General features: G+C 38.7%; 1 protein-coding gene across 1 annotated transcript in view; it reads right to left on the reverse strand.

Moving 5' to 3' along the window:
- Nucleotides 1–508: 508 nt before the first annotated feature.
- LOC149063776 (uncharacterized) overlaps nt 509–17,728 on the reverse strand; it is a 90,995-nt gene continuing 73,775 nt past the window's right edge. Inside the window, exons 22-28 of the mRNA XM_089255642.1 lie at nt 16,300–16,476; nt 13,938–14,061; nt 13,013–13,263; nt 12,505–12,806; nt 10,951–11,096; nt 2,399–2,635; nt 509–983 (exon numbers count right to left, since the gene is read on the reverse strand). Coding sequence (XP_089111768.1) covers nt 781–983; nt 2,399–2,635; nt 10,951–11,096; nt 12,505–12,806; nt 13,013–13,263; nt 13,938–14,061; nt 16,300–16,476 — 1,440 coding nt within the window. The 3' untranslated portion in view covers nt 509–780. The remainder of the gene's footprint in view (nt 984–2,398; nt 2,636–10,950; nt 11,097–12,504; nt 12,807–13,012; nt 13,264–13,937; nt 14,062–16,299; nt 16,477–17,728) is intronic.

Genomic DNA, 17,728 nt, shown 5'->3' on the forward strand with positions numbered 1-17,728 from the left:
CTGGCGATGCCACCAGATGTTCACTTATCCGAGGATGACATCACTCTCCGCTATCAATGCAAAGGTTTTTAACAGCTGGCTGATGCGAAGATATCGTTTAAAGCTTAAAAACCTTTGCATGGATGGCGGAGAGTAACGTCATCCTCGGACTTCACTTGTAGTTGGAGAAATTGATGGCAGCACACTACATATAACAAGCACTGCACAGAAACCAGCAGGTTCGCAACACATACACTCACACTTATCACCGCACATGTATCAATTCGTTAGAAGTTGTGCAGAGGAATATGGACAAGGTGCATGTGTGGTTTAGTAGTGTTAAAGACCCATTTAAACATTATTGGCGCTTTTGTGCCATGTGTAAGAAACTGTAAAACTGAATGGTCTCCCTATCAAAAGTGTTATAATACTTTATAGTAGAGGAAGAAATAATTTTTCCATTAGCCGACGTGAATCTCCCGAGCACCCCTAATGAAAGATTTAATGGGGAAAAAAATCAATCGAAAAAAAAAAAAAAACAACTTTATTTTTAATGTAATAAATTAATTGAGCAATCAGACACTCATTACATGATATATATATACACACGTTACAGAACATAAAATTTACAATTCCGTAGCTATACAGCTTATCACGAGACACGTTCCACACAGCCGAAAATTCGACTTATGCATATTTCTAAATAGTGTCAGCATGTTTTGAAATGGCGATGTGAGAGGCGATATTTACAATTTTACATCGAGAAGGTTCTATAGAATCATCTCGTTGGTTTTCATCGTCTCAGTTTGTGAGCTTCTTGACACGCGCGACGTTCTGCTCGACGGTCTGGAGCTTGCTGGAGCGATTAGGCTGCAGGGCTTCCGACGACACGCGGACGGTCTTCGCCTGCTTCTTGCGCAGGTACACGAAGGCGAGCATACCTATGATGAACACACCCATCAGAACGGCCACCACTATACCTACCACAGATGATGTCGACAAACCTGTGCGCGAATAGGAAAGTAAAGTATCAAAATACGTTCAGTCATCGTTCTCTGATGAAATAATCAAGTTTGGTAACATAATCCAAATTATACAGTCATGGTGAGAAACTATGTAGGCTCCTGGCAGGCTGTAAACCCCCTAGGCTACTAGGGGGTGGACAGCCTTCTGCCGTAGAGACAACTATAGTCAAACTATGTCAGGAAGGCACAGACTTTTTTTTTTCGAGGACCAGATATGTGGTGTTTCTGCCGTTCGCGGGCCAGAAACGTAAAAGGGTGCCCATATGAACAGTACTTTACGGGACATCCCCGTAACATTTTCTACAAAATGACTCGTTTTTCCCCTATTTTCAACAAGGCTTTGTTAAGTTTCTGAAATCAAGAATTATTATTTCCATGACCTATAAATTATATCATGACAATTATGACTAATTGGCATATTACGATAGTTGGAAACTTGACTTCCCTTTGACAGTTTTTTCGTCTTTACCTGACAATTACCTTTGACAATGTAATTGGTAACTTCACTTGTCTTTGACAATTTTTTGGCTGTAATTTGAAATTTTTCTGGCCTTTGATGATTTTTTTTGGCTGTAATCGGCAACTTTTATTTTCTTATGAGAATTTTTCCAACTGAAATTCGCAACTTCACTTGTCTTGACAACTTTTTTGGCGATATCCCGTATTTTTATAACATTCCCGTAACAATGATGTAAATGTGATAACCACAAGTGTCCTTCATTCCGCTGTTCTAGAAGGGGGTGCTAGGCGGTAGGACACGAATGGTTTCATAATAACCACTACACGTAGTTTTTATTTTATATATATATTCATTTTTTTTCGTTAGGTATGTACCGCATTGTGTGTATTGATACTTATCTATCGGAACAATTTTCGCGGATCGGATGAAACCCCTTGGCGTGCAGAATCTGCCTACGGACCAGGTTGTGCGCCCTTTCTGCTGTTCCCAAATTCAAGGCGCGAATGTGAGCCGATCTCCTCTTAAAGTCTCTCGCCACAGAGAGCAACAGACCTACAAACAATATAAATGTAATTAAATCATAACACATCACTCACTTCACTTCTGAAATATAGATGGCGACACTGAAAAAAATCAAACACAACACCACATACGCTCTCAGACTGTTAGGTACACACACAATTACACTTCCGCTACAACTCACTAGGTAGTAAATTGCCCATAGATGGTGATAGACCTGAGTTGTACGCTGTACGCGGTTTGAAAGAAAAAGAAAAGGGGTTGTGCACCCCCGGCACTATATAATCCGATTTCTGGCCCGCGAAATACCGCATATCTGGTCCACGGACTTGGAAAAGTTGTGCAGTGCACGGACAGGGAGGGTCTCCCTGCTCTTTATACGCATAAAAAAATTAAAAATAAAGATCAAGATTACCTTCATAAACCTCGAAAACGGCAAACGAACCTAAACGATTGGCCCAGCAGAGCATCGTGTTGCCTTCGGATCCCATTGTCTGGACTCCTTCAGTGCTCCACTCGCCCTCGTTCTCGTCCCAGCTGTAGCACTTGAACGAGAGCCCTTTCTCTTGGGCTCTGGTCATGTTCCCGTTATGCGTGATGGACATGCGGACCACCTTAGACTCTTCGCCGAAAGATTCTGGTTTGGCTTTACCTGTGAAATGAATCGAATTTTGTCAGTCAATTAATAAATTCAGTCAATTAGTAAAGATGGAATTCCCTCCACATTATATGGAAGATTGTCATTCTCATGGTGGCTCTTGACTAGAGTCCGGATTATACACTCATGTCCATAAATTAAGGATAATTCAGAATCACACGGAAATCGAAATCTAAAGTAAAAATTTTCCCTGTAGAATTATCACACACATCTGCAAGAATGATATGCAAATTTCAGGAAGCCACCAAATGATGTCGATAGTACGTCACAATGACGAGAGTGTAAGACGGGGGTATATAAGGAATGGTGGCAAAGAAGTAAAATTGTTCACAAGAGTTCTGTAAGGTGCTCAGTGCCATAACGAATAGTTATGACACAGAGGACGCATGTGGATGATTTTTTACGTGGTAGAATTATCGGCCGCCTGGAATGTGGGCGTACTCAGATGGAAGTATCCGAGGAACTTGGAATTGCCCAAAGTGTCATCTGTAGGCTTTGACAACGATTCCAAGATAACGGAAATGTCAGTAGACGTTACAGTACAGGTCGCCCCCGAGTTACAACGCCGAATGAAGACCGGTGTTTGGCAGTAACTGCCAAAAGAATCAGACGGAGCACAGCATCCGACCTGTCTCGTCAGCTATCTGCTGCCAAGGGTACCACAGTTTCAAGGCAAACCGTGTACAGACGTTTGGGAGATACTGGTCTATATGCTCGCAGGCCTGTCAGATGTGTTCCGCTCACGGAAGCTCACTGTCGGTAACGATTAGCTTGGAGTAGAGAACATGCAATGTGGACATCGTCACAGTGGGCTTGTGTGATGTTTTCCGACGAATCCAGGTTTAGCTTGCAGTCTGATTCACGTCGGACTTTCATATGGAGAACGCCAGGTACCCGTTACCACCAAGACAACATCATTGAACGACACCGTTACGGGGGGTGCAGCATTGCTCGTTTGGGGTGGAACTATACTGGGTTCCAGAACAGATCTGCATGTTCAAACCGGAACCATAAAAGCCCAAATTTATCGGGACATCATTCTGGAACAACATGTACGTTTGCTTAGGGGCGCCATGGGAGCAGAATTTGTGTTTATGGATGACAACGCCCGTCCTCACCGAGCAAACATCGTAAACGAATGCCTTGAATCTGAGGATATAACCCGTATGGAATGGCCAGCATTCTCACCTGACTTGAATCCGATAGAGTATGTGTGGGACATGCTTGGCCGACGAGTTGCAGCCCGTCAACCACCTCCTACATGTGTACCGGAACTTCGGAGAGCATTGCTTGCTGAGTGGAGTGATCTTCCCCAACATATGACTCGATAATTTGATACTCAGCCTGCCTAGGCGTTGTACGGACTGTATTTCATCGCATGGGAGACATACAATGTATTAACCATCATACCAACCATGTAATAGTAAGTTTTTGTAAAGGAGATATTTTTTACAATTGCTCCAGGGAGCAAAAATCGTAGTTTTTATGAATGGTATCATACATACACCATCGTCTTTGTTCTTTATCTTTTGTTTAATAAATGGGCTTTATGAATAAGTAACGTTTGTCTTGTTTCTGAACCTTTATTTGCCGGAGCTGGCATTATCCTTAATTTATGGACATGAGTGTATGACAAAATATGACTAAATAAGTGGCAAAATTTGCACTAAAAACGCTGAAATATGTACAAAAAATACAGACGAATCTTCGTTTAAATGTGCCAAGATACGCCATTAAATCAAATTCATCTAATGCCAAAGTATGGAGCAAAAAATAAAAAATATATGCAAAAATGAAAAAAAAAATTATATGAATTTCGAAGTGCCGAAAAAAAAGAAAATGCGCAAAAATTGTGAAAATATGGATTCAAAATGCTGAAATATGCATGAAAAGAAAAATATGCTTTGAAAATTTCTTCAATGCCCTAAAAGGCATATACATTACATGCAGAATAATATTTAAAAAAAACTGAAAAGAAAAGATATGCATTTGAAAATGCATAAGTTTCCTTAAAAGTAAAAAAAAAATTTGATAAAAAAAAGCATTTAAAAATGCTGAAGTTTCCCCTAAAAATGAAAAATATTCGCAAAAATATAAAATATGCATTAAATGAAGATTTATAAAAAATATGCATATATTATTGAAAGCACTGAAGTATGGCCTAACCAATAAACAAGAAAAATGTGCAGTAAAACTAGAAAAAATGTATCCAAAAAAAGGAACTCCTGTATTTGAAAGTGTAAAAAATATGAATTTGAAAATGCTTAGAAATAGGCATTGAAAATTGCCTAAAAATATGCATTCAAGATTGCCTAAAAATATGCGTATACAAATGCCAAAAAATAAGCCCCGAAATGAACAACACTGGTGGTGACAATCGAATGGTGAAATAATTTCTTGAAAATATTAAAGCATTTTGATCAAATTTGAAGAATGAAAAGATAAAAATAACCTTGCAAACTTTAGTACAATGCCATCAATAGAAAAAAATGCTAAAAATATGCACTTATTTAGAAATTTCGGTGATTTTATGCATTTATATGCCCTAACTATAAAAAGTGATAAAATATGCAATTGCATATGAACAGATGTATTTGCATATAATCCGGGCCCCACTCAGGTCAAGTAAATTAGAGTCTGGAGAGTCGCTTTAAGAGTCTGGGAAGAATACAGAATGTTTAGAAAATCTGGAAAATTTTACCATAACCACACTGAAATGTTTTGAAAGTTATATTACTGAGAAACATTTTTCACGATTGAGGAATTGGTTCTGTCCTTGTGGCACTCAAAAACCAGTATCATTATCTTCGCTGAGGCTTCCACAACGAAGATAGCCAAGTCTCAATTATCAAGTCTCAGTTAGAGCTCGTGAAACAATGAAATGGAATCCACTAACCAGAATCACAGCAGAGAAACTCGTGAAGCAATGAAATACTCCGCAAATCTGAATCATGTATGAAATTTAGAGGAAACAGCTGAACGTATCGTCAACCGAGGCAACTTTGCCGGTTTTGAAAAAGATGATATTTATTACTTTGCCAGATCGAAATCACAATAGAAATTAAAACCACACATGAAACAATTCGACGCAATCACAGATCAAAACCATAAGAAATTGTGAAACCATAGAATGCGAACAGCAGATCAAAATAACTATAAATTCATGAAATTAAATTCAATAATGAAATTCAGCAAACCGATCAAGGTCACATTAGAAATGAAAATCACACGAAACAATTCGATGTAACACCACAGATAAAAATTACAATAGAAAATTCATGAATCAGTGAAATGCAATCCACAAGTAAATGACAGTAGAAATTCATGAAACAAGGAAATGGGATTCTCAGTTAAAAATCAAGAAATAAATTCCTGAAACAACGGAATGCAACGACGCAGATCAAAATAACGATAGCAATGAAAATCACGTGAAACAATTCGAAGCAACCGCAGATCAAAATCCTAATAGAAATTGATGGTACAATGAAAAATGCGATCTACAAGTCAAAACCGCAGTTCAAGTCCATGAAGCAATGAAATGCAATGAACAGATCAAAGTCACAATATAAAGGAAAATCACATGAAACAATTCGATGCAACTACAGATAAAAATTACAATAGAAATTCACGAAACAATAAAATGCGATAAACAAAAAAAAAATCACAATAGAGATTCACGAAACAATGAAAAGCGATAAACGATAAACAAAAAAAATCACAATAGAAATTCACGAAACAATGAAATGCGATAAACAAAAAAAGAAAAAAAATCACAATAGAGATTCACGAAACAATGAAAAGCGATAAACGATAAACAAAAAAAATCACAATAGAAATTCACGAAACAATGAAATGCGATAAACAAAAAAAAAAAAAAAATCACAATAGAGATTCACGAAACAATGAAAAGCGATAAACGATAAACAAAAAACAATCACAATAGAAATTCACGAAACAATGAAATGCGATAAACAAAAAAAAATCACAATAGAAATTCACGAAACAATGAAATGCGATAAACAAAAAAAAATCACAATAGAAATTCACGAAACAATGAAATGCGATAAACAAAAAAAAAATCACAATAGAAATTCACGAAACCATGAAATGCGATAAACAAAAAAAAATCACAATGGAAATTCACGAAACAATGAAATGCGATAAACAAAAAAAAATCACAATGGAAATTCACGAAACAATGAAATGCGATAAACAAAAACAGTCACTATAGAAATTCACGAAACAATGAAATGCGATAAACAAAAAAAAGTCACAATAGAAATTCACGAAACAATGAAATGCGATAAACAAAAAAAAGTCACTATAGAAATTCACGAAACAATGAAATGCGATAAACAAAAAAAAGTCACTATAGAAATTCACGAAACAATGAAATGCGATAAACAAAAAAAATCACAATGGAAATTCACGAAACAATGAAATGCGATAAACAAAAAAAAGTCACTATAGAAACTCACGAAACAATGAAATGCGACGAACAAAAAAAAGTCACTATAGAAACTCACGAAACAATGAAATGCGACGAACAAAAAAAATCACAATAGAAATTCACGAAACAATGAAATGCGATAAACAAAAAAAAATCACAATGGAAATTCACGAAACAATGAAATGCGATAAACAAAAAAAAGTCACTATAGAAACTCACGAAACAATGAAATGCGACGAACAAAAAAAAAGCCACTATAGAAACTCACGAAACAATGAAATGCGACGAACAAAAAAAATCACAATAGAAATTCACGAAAAAATGAAATGCGATAAACAAAAAAAAGTCACTATAGAAATTCACGAAACAATGAAATGCGATAAACAAAAAAAAGTCACAATAGAAATTCACGAAACAATGAAATGCGATAAACAAAAAAAAATCACAATAGAAATTCACGAAACAATGAAATGCGATAAACAAAAAAAAATCACAATGGAAATTCACGAAACAATGAAATGCGATAAACAAAAACAGTCACTATAGAAATTCACGAAACAATGAAATGCGATAAACAAAAAAAAGTCACAATAGAAATTCACGAAACAATGAAATGCGATAAACAAAAAAAAGTCACTATAGAAATTCACGAAACAATGAAATGCGATAAACAAAAAAAGTCACTATAGAAATTCACGAAACAATGAAATGCGATAAACAAAAAAAAATCACAATGGAAATTCACGAAACAATGAAATGCGATAAACAAAAAAAAATCACAATAGAAATTCACGAAACAATGAAATGCGATAAACAAAAAAAATCACAATAGAAATTCACGAAACAATGAAATGCGACGAACAAAAAAAATCACAATAGAAATTCACGAAACAATGAAATGCGATAAACAAAAAAAAGTCACAATAGAAATTCACGAAACAATGAAATGCGATAAACAAAAAAAAGTCACTATAGAAATTCACGAAACAATAAAATGCGATAAACAAAAAAAAATCACAATGGAAATTCACGAAACAATGAAATGCGATAAACAAAAAAAAGTCACAATAGAAATTCACGAAACAATGAAATCCGATAAACAAAAAAAAATCACAATAGAAATTCACGAAACAATGAAATGCGACGAACAAAAAAAATCACAATAGAAATTCACGAAAAAATGAAATGCGATAAACAAAAAAAAGTCACTATAGAAATTCACGAAACAATGAAATGCGATAAACAAAAAAAAGTCACAATAGAAATTCACGAAACAATGAAATGCGATAAACAAAAAAAAATCACAATGGAAATTCACGAAACAATGAAATGCGATAAACAAAAAAAAATCACAATGGAAATTCACGAAACAATGAAATGCGATAAACAAAAAAAAATCACAATAGAAATTCACGAAACAATGAAATGCGACGAACAAAAAAAATCACAATAGAAATTCACGAAACAATGAAATGCGACGAACAAAAAAATCACAATAGAAATTCACGAAACAATGAAATGCGATAAACAAAAAAAAGTCACAATAGAAATTCACGAAACAATGAAATGCGATAAACAAAAAAAAATCACAATGGAAATTCACGAAACAATGAAATGCGATAAACAAAAAAAAGTCACAATAGAAATTCACGAAACAATGAAATGCGATAAACAAAAAAAAATCACAATGGAAATTCACGAAACAATGAAATGCGATAAACAAAAAAAAGTCACAATAGAAATTCACGAAACAATGAAATGCGATAAACAAAAAAAAATCACAATGGAAATTCACGAAACAATGAAATGCGATAAACAAAAAAAAATCACAATGGAAATTCACGAAACAATGAAATGCGATAAACAAAAAAAAATCACAATAGAAATTCACGAAACAATGAAATGCGATAAACAAAAAAAAGGCACAATAGAAATTCACGAAACAATGAAATGCGATAAACAAAAAAAAATCACAATGGAAATTCACGAAACAATGAAATGCGACGAACAAAATAAAGTCACTATAGAAATTCACGAAACAATGAAATGCGACGAACAAAAAAAAGTCACAATAGAAATTCACGAAACAATGAAATGCGACGAACAAAAAAAATCACAATAGAAATTCACGAAACAATGAAATGCGATAAACAAAAAAAAAATCACAATAGAAATTCACGAAACAATGAAATGCGATAAACAAAAAAAAAATCACAATAGAAATTCACGAAACAATGAAATGCGATAAACAAAAAAAAGTCACTATAGAAATTCACGAAACAATGAAATGCGATAAACAAAAAAAAGTCACTATAGAAATTCACGAAACAATGAAATGCGATAAACAAAAAAAAGTCACAATAGAAATTCACGAAACAATGAAATGCGATAAACAAAAAAAAGTCACAATGGAAATTCACGAAACAATGAAATGCGACGAACAAAAAAAATCACAATAGAAACTCACGAAACAATGAAATGCGACGAACAAAAAAAAGTCACTATAGAAACTCACGAAACAATGAAATGCGACGAACAAAAAAAAAGTCACTATAGAAACTCACGAAACAATGAAATGCGACGAACAAAAAAAATCACAATAGAAACTCACGAAACAATGAAATGCGACGAACAAAAAAAATCACAATAGAAATTCACGAAACAATGAAATGCGACGAACAAAAAAAAGTCACTATAGAAATTCACGAAACAATGAAATGCGACGAACAAAAAAAATCACAATAGAAACTCACGAAACAATGAAATGCGACGAACAAAAAAAATCACAATAGAAATTCACGAAACAATGAAATGCGACGAACAAAAAAAAGTCACTATAGAAATTCACGAAACAATGAAATGCGACGAACAAAAAAAATCACAATAGAAATTCACGAAACAATGAAATGCGATAAACAAAAAAAATCACAATAGAAATTCACGAAACAATGAAATGCGATAAACAAAAAAAATTACAATAGAAATTCACGAAACAATGAAATGCGATAAACAAAAAAAAGTCACTATAGAAATTCACGAAACAATGAAATGCGATAAACAAAAAAAAGTCACAATAGAAATTCACGAAACAATGAAATGCGATAAACAAAAAAAAGTCACTATAGAAATTCACGAAACAATGAAATGCGATAGACATACTGAAACAATGAAATTCAATGAATACGACGAGTAACGACGCAACAAACAGATCAAAACCTCAATAGAAATTCGTGAAACAATGAAAAATTTAAGAAATATTGGACATTTTTAGGACGATGCCACATGAGCGTTACGTGATTTTCGGCGTACACTTTGAGGGATGAAGAATAGACTAGAGTTCTCAACATTTGGAAGCCCGCGGCCCGGTAAATCTCTTTTGCGTAAGTGAAAGGCCCGTTCATACACACAACTAACGAGAAATGAATAGGAAAAATGAAACAGCGAATCACTCACGGCCCGGTGTGACTAGTGTTAGGGCCCGGGATTGGGCCGCGTCCCGGCGGTTGAGAAACGCTGCTCTAGTCTATTCTTCATCCTGGCCTGGCACCGGGCCCTAATATCATTCATACCGGGCTGCGAGTGATTAGCCGTTTCATTTTTCCTCAGTCATTTTCCGTTGGTCGAGTATTTGACCGGGTCTTCGACTCACAAAAATGAATGAGACCGGGCCGCGGGCTTGAAAAGGTTGAGAATCCCTGGACTAGATGTAATTTATGTCTCAGAAAAACAATACGGATTCATGAAACAGGAGTGTTGGTACACAAATAAGAATCCCAGCATTGGTGAGAAAAATAACATGAAGTAAGGAATTATATAAATCCATAAAAACAACATCAAATAGAAGGAACGAAGTGCTCACCATTGCCTGGGTTTCTAACTGATACGTCCAATACTGGTGATATACGAGTTATCTTCGATGGATACGGAGCTAGTCCCGGGTACATCGTCAACGATACAACTGAACCGTCGCAGTTTCTGTTCTTCACGCATTTCCATTTTTTGAACCTGGGAAAGCCGGAGAGAGAGAGAGGGGGAAAAAAGAAGATATTTCGGTGAGATTCCCGGAGGTATTAAGAAAAAAATCATGTTTGAATACAAAATTCCGTTGTGACTGTTTAAAAGAAAAATTGAGGATGTTTCGTTTTTATTTCAACCCTTTCAGCGGCAATCCCGAGATATTTCGTCAAACTTGATCTGCTTTATTTCAGTCACTCCGAAATGTCTCGTAAAACTTGATCTGCTTTATTTCAGTCGACCATCACCAGACCATCCGTGACCCCCGCTCTGTCCCCCTAGGGGGAATATAAGCTGTAAGTGCTGGCATTGCTTCGTTTATGAGGGGGATATAAGCTGTAAGTGCTGGCATTGCTTCGTTTATGAGGGGGATATAAGCTGTAAGTGCTGGCATTGCTTCGTTTATGAGGGGGATATAAGCTGTAAGTGCTGGCATTGCTTCGTTTATGAGGGGGATATAAGCTGTAAGTGCTGGCATTGCTTCGTTTATGAGGGGGATATAAGCTGGTCCGTCTCAGGAGACGTTGGCCACGGTGGAAAAACCGAACGACATCTAAGACCAACAAACCGCCCACACCAGGCCACACAGTCACAAGCCAAGCCAACCGGCAGCAGGCTCCCTCCAACATTTTCACCCTCCCCCCCCCCACACACACACACACTTCCCCGCTTGTTGTACATAAAATGATATATCAATACAATTTCAGTCAACCCGAAATGTCTCGTCAAACTTTATTGTCTTCATTTAAGTCACCCCCCGAAATATATCGGCTTCTAAAAACGCGCTGAAGTTATTTTCACAGTCAAACATGTTTTCTATATTCTCCTCCAATCGATGAGCTGCTATCATTCTTCTGTTCTCTGGAGCAGGATTCAAATCCCAATTAATGTTTAACTTAACATCTTTGACGATCCAGAAGCCAAAACACATCTGTCAAGAGGGGGGGGGGGAGAGTCTTGGGGGTCTGGTCCCCCTCCCCGAAATGTGAGAAAATGACCGAAAAAAGGGAAAAAGATGACCAAATCTATTGTTCTATCACTTTGGTCCCCCCTGAACGAAATTTCTGGCTACGCCCCTGACTTTTGTCTTCACAGAGTGTCACCCATAATGCCCCCCCCCCCCCGCCAACTCCAACGAACGATAATAATGAGCGGAACAGCACACGGAAATTGTTCTTGGACTTGTCGCTTGTAGTATCACCAGTGAACTGAGAGTCCCACCTAGATGAGGAATGTAACACGAATTCCTACCTACCGCAACCCTTGGCTGTTAACTAGATTCGAACGGCTCATCTCGGAAGCACCTACTACCCAAGTTAGGACCCCGTCCCATAGGTTAAGGACCTCTGGTCTAAAATGACTGTCTTCCGTCCTATTATCAAAATAAGATTCGGCTTACTTTTGCTGAGCCTCCTCTTCGAGTGTCACCAACCCGACGACCTTGTTCTCTTCCGCGGAAGCCTTGATACTGACGGGATTCCTGCCGAAGATAGTCCTGTGCATGGTCGTAGCCGGCTGGTCGGGCAGTTCACTTTCGAGAGATCTTCGACCACCGAGAGGAAGGTTGCGCGACATGCACTGAATTATGAGGTTGAGCGTTTCCCTCACTCTTACGCTCACGTCTGTGTCCGAAGGATGTTGCTTCAGTGGTTCGATCACGTTAGCGTGGCCGAGGGCGAGTACCGATGTTGGAGGTTTGACCTGATTGGGAAAGAAATAATAATAATACAATTACCATGCTGAATAGAAAAACTTATTATCAGAGGCGTGGTAATATTGGGGAAAGGTGAGTGTCAGAAATCCCGTATAAACGGGATTCAAAGAACATTCCAATGAATCATTGAGAGAGTGGGCTTTAAGCCCCAGGATCCGTTACCTGTGCCATGAATAACGAAATGCGTCAATACCTCGTAAGCGAATGCTTTTGTCGTGGCTTCCCTCATGACAGCTAGGGCCTTCAGTTTAGTGAGTTTGTCTTTGAATTTTAACAGAGGGATCATGGCGCTGTAAACGAGCCCTAACTGGCCAGAGCTGACGTATCGGTTGACGACGGCTTTCGTGGCAGCTCTTGTCATTTCTTCGGCTTCTTCAGTGGAGAGCTCTTGCTTCGAGTCCATCGCGGCCGACAGAAACAGTGCCAGGGATGACACGGCGTTATCTGGAAAGAGTTCAAGTGTACAGATTTTATTCGTACTATCGAGGATAGTAATGTGTCGAAACAATCGAGGATATTTACGTCTCGTACATAATATAATTGGCTAATGTATAGGCTGACCATATTTTCTCGTGAGATACGATAAATGAGCACAGTTACCCATTGTCGACATTTCATCTTCATGGTGCTTATACACTAGTGCGCCGATCTTGCAACGTACAACCTCCCCTGCAGCGGTTCTAATCCGTTCCGTGAGTGCACAAACTTCCTTTTTGTTCCTTTCTTTTCCTTGTGTTCGTTGAAAAAACCGATTCCAGGTGGGTCCACCGTTTTTGAACAGCTCAAGAATCGTTCACAACACTGTACAAATTACTCAACAGCCAATTGCAAATGCTTTCATTGCATAATCCGTGCGCTAATGTACACGCGCCTTTAGGTAATAAAAATCTGAACCTTATATATATATAGTCACAACTATCATAACACAATTCATAAGTTGTGAAAATAATCATCTTTGATTTCAGAAAGAATTAAAAAAAATAAAGTTGAAAATACAGGAAATAACAGGACAGCCAAATTTACGGGAATGCTCCGTAAAATACGAGACATATGGTCATCCTACATATATATATACCGAGAGGAGAAGCTCCTCCTCTCTGAATACTTGAAAAACTCACTGATTTTCATGAGTTTCCCAGCTTTCTCGATCACTTTCTTCCTGTCCGCTTCTCTGACTTGACTGACGAAAACGCGGACGGGATTGGCGGGAAATAATTTGCATATGGAATACTTGTCACACACCTGAGGAAATTTAACACATAATATATCGGTCTGATTAATTGATTTCCTGAGAGAATCGTAAATATTACGGACGTGTGTTGAGAGGCATCTTCTAGAGTAGATTCTTCAGAAATAACTTTGAAAAATTCTCTATATAGCGACGGAAACCAAATGAAAACGAAGTTGAGTCAATGCGTCAATTTTTTTTCTTCTAAAATCGAAGAGGGAAGAAATGAAATAATACATATATACATGCTCAAACCAATGGCCTACGGGACAAATGTGGCCCTTGGGGGTCATCTGATGTGGCCCGTCACCTCAAACCTAGTTTTGTAAAAGCTTAACTAAGTGGCGCATTCCCAGATTACTCAAGAGACCCGCTGCACACTTAGAGATCACTTTAAACTTTCAGCGGCAATCCCAAGATACCCCGTCTAACGCGATCTGCCTTATTTCTGCCCACCCCGAGATATTTCGTGTTCTAAAAAACGCAAAGAAGCTGTTTCTACACTAAAACATGTTTACCCATCTCTCCCTAGCCAATCAGCTGCCAGTGGGCGGAGTCAGCTCTTGTTCCAGGTTAGATAAAGAGGAACGAGAAAAAGGGAGAAAGTAATATACGCTCACAAATTTCGTTCTCAAAAAAAAAAAGTAATTCTAATCCTAGGAAGCCACACACACGTTTTTGTATCATCGTGCGGGAAATAAAAGCGGATTAAAGGGTGGAGTAGATTTTCTAGTTGGGGGGGGGGGAACCAGTTATCTGCTCGCAATCGAAAAAAGAAATTCTTAAAATACGTGGTAATTTGGGAAGGTTTTGCACTTTCAAATGTGGAAGTGTTAATGAGAGGATCAGGAAAATTTTAAAAACTACTTGAAGGGTTAAGTAACCCAGGGCCGCAAGTAGGTGGAAGCAGGCGGGTCTGGTGTCCCGGGCACCGGACCAAACGGGGTGCGAATTTAATCCTTCAACCTCTACATAACATTGCCGGGGGGGGGCAAATTGGGATCTTACCCCGGCTGACAAAGCATATTCTCGCGGCCCTGCCTAGGACGTACTAATGAGCCGCGGTACAGTTCCACATCACTTGAGCGGCCCTTGACACATTTACAGATCACATGAATGAAACGAAAGCGGTACGGCGCTACAGCATCTAAGCTGCCGGCAGTACAGTTCCGCATGACTGAAGTGACCCGCGAGTGCCACTTGAGTGACTTTCCAGATGACTCAAGCGTTCCCAACTTCGAGGCGCGAATGCGAGCCGATCTCCCCGTTAAAAAGTCTCGCCACAGAGAGCAACAGGCCTACACACAACAATGCAATTATTCAGTCATTACACTTAACTCATAGTTAGAAAAAAAAAGAATTGATGGCAGATGGCAGCACTATACACAACACTAGATACGCACTCAGACTGTTAGGTACACATACTTACACCTCCGGCACAACTCACTAGGTAGTAAATTGCCCATGGCGATAGACCTGAGTTGTGCTCGGCTTGAAAAAAAAAAGATGGCAGCACTACACATAGCAAGCATTACACAGAAACAAACAAACTTCACGTCAGGTTCACTACACATACACACACATTCCAACATGTACCAATCCGTTAGAAGTTCCGCAGAGGAATATGGGCGAGGTGCATGTCTGGTTCAGTAGTAGATGACTCAGGTGTAGCCCACGGCACATTCCCAGATAACTTTAGTGACTCACGGCATATTTCCAGACCACTTAACTGGCCCGTAGCCTGAAATTTCGTTCGGGGGGGGGTGAGGGACCAAAATGACAGAACGATAGATTTGGCCATCTTTTTCCATTTTTTCGGTCATCTTATCACATTTCGGGGGTGGGGGGGTGGGGGGGGGTACAAGACCCACAGCCCCCCCCCCCCCACACTCGCCACGGCATTGCGCGTGACACATTATCAAACCAATGAAGTGGCCCGAATTTCCCGAAAGGTTGAGTCCCTTTTGATTTACACATTGCATTTATTTTTTCTTCCATTCCAGAAGACAAAATTGACGGATTGATACGAAATTGTATTCGTATTGTATGTATTCGTATTTGTATTCGTAATTGTATTCGTATGCGTTGTATTTGTATTTGAAATATTTTGCATTCGGCTAGACTCGATAAGGAGAATTTTTCCAATTCATTTTTGATAAATCGTCTTCAGTACTCGTGACACCTCTTAATGTTCTACCATTATAATAAGAAAAAGATGAAAAAAAAAGCCTGTTTGCAGATCAACCAATTACCTGAACAGAAAACTGCGCGTAGTTGTTCGCCGGAACTGGAGGCCCAAAAAATCGGAATATCGTCGATGTCTGTGGCGGTGAAACTGGGACTGCGGTGCCGTTGATGTCCATGAAGATCTGATACGTCAGGGGCTGCCTCGAGATCGGTATCGAACATTTGTCGACTTTCGCTTCTGTCTGGAAATGGGAAGAAAAAAATTCATTCGCCATTCGAAAAAATAGGCGGCAGCACTAACTTCACATGCAAAACAAGATACGCTCCCACACCTACTCTCCCAGCACAATTCGCTTGCCCTCTTCTCCGGAAATAGTTAAATGCCGATTAAGCACTGCATATTATACCGGGGGTTCTTAACCTTTTTCAGCCTCGACCGTGCCAACCAATCACCATGCGGTTGGTATTTGTGAGCCAACCTGGAAGATTCTACGCAAAGTAAAAAGGAACGAGATACGATGCTGCGGTTTGAAATGTCGCAAATGTTGCCAGGTAGGACTACTCTCATGACGTCACAGATGAAGTTTGCAACCCGTGCGGTGGCCTATCTGTAGGAGGTAATGATTAAAGCCGCAAAAAATTATTTAAAATGATCAAGTTGGCTACTCACCAACTCCCGCGCTTCTCACACACACACTCTCTCTCTTTTCTTTTTCTTTTATACTTCTTTGTCTGTGCTATATCTGACCATGTGTGGTTTGATGTTGGAACAAGGAAGGGTTTAGAAAGGCGTCCCATCCGCAAAAAGTTTCGAAAAAATTACTTCTAATTCTACTCATGGGGCATTCAAGTATTACGTCAGCAATTTTTCAGCCATTTTTGACACCGCCGTCAGCAAAAGTCAGCAAAACTCTGACCGCTTCCCCCTCGTCAGTAAAATTTCATCATCTCTGCCCCCTACCTCCTATCACATATTGGTGGGATCAGAGACTGTACGCGGGGAGGAGGGACATGGGAGAGGGGGGGGGGCTATAATCAATTTCTGTTAATATCAATGCTATTCGAAGGGTAAAAACACAAAATTTTCTTTTAAGAAATTCATGACCCACTCTCTAAGCCATATAATGATAAATCCTTGGCCCGTTGACCAAATGTGACCCGGGTAGGGAGGGTTATCTGATGTGGCCTGCCCCCTCAAACCTAATTTTGTAAAAATGAACTAAGCGGCATAAGATCGCTAAAGTGTCCCGTGGTACAATTCCAGAGGATTTAGGCGGCCCATGGCACTCAGTAGGCCCATAGCACATTTTTCAGATCACACAAGTAGGCCTGTGGCACATTCAGAGGTCACTTAAGTGACCCGCGACACAGTTCCGAAGCACTTAAGCGATCCGTGGCACATTTAGAAATCCCTTCAGTGACAGTCGGCACAGTTTTGGCTCTACATCACTCAAGTGCACATTTCCAGATTACGTAAGTGATCCGCGGCATAAT

This window comes from Pholcus phalangioides, unplaced genomic scaffold (assembly GCF_987345545.1).
Source record: "Pholcus phalangioides strain wild (caught in Gottingen) unplaced genomic scaffold, Ppha-v1.0 ptg000043l_1, whole genome shotgun sequence".
Classification (NCBI taxonomy): Eukaryota; Metazoa; Arthropoda; class Arachnida; order Araneae; family Pholcidae; genus Pholcus; species Pholcus phalangioides.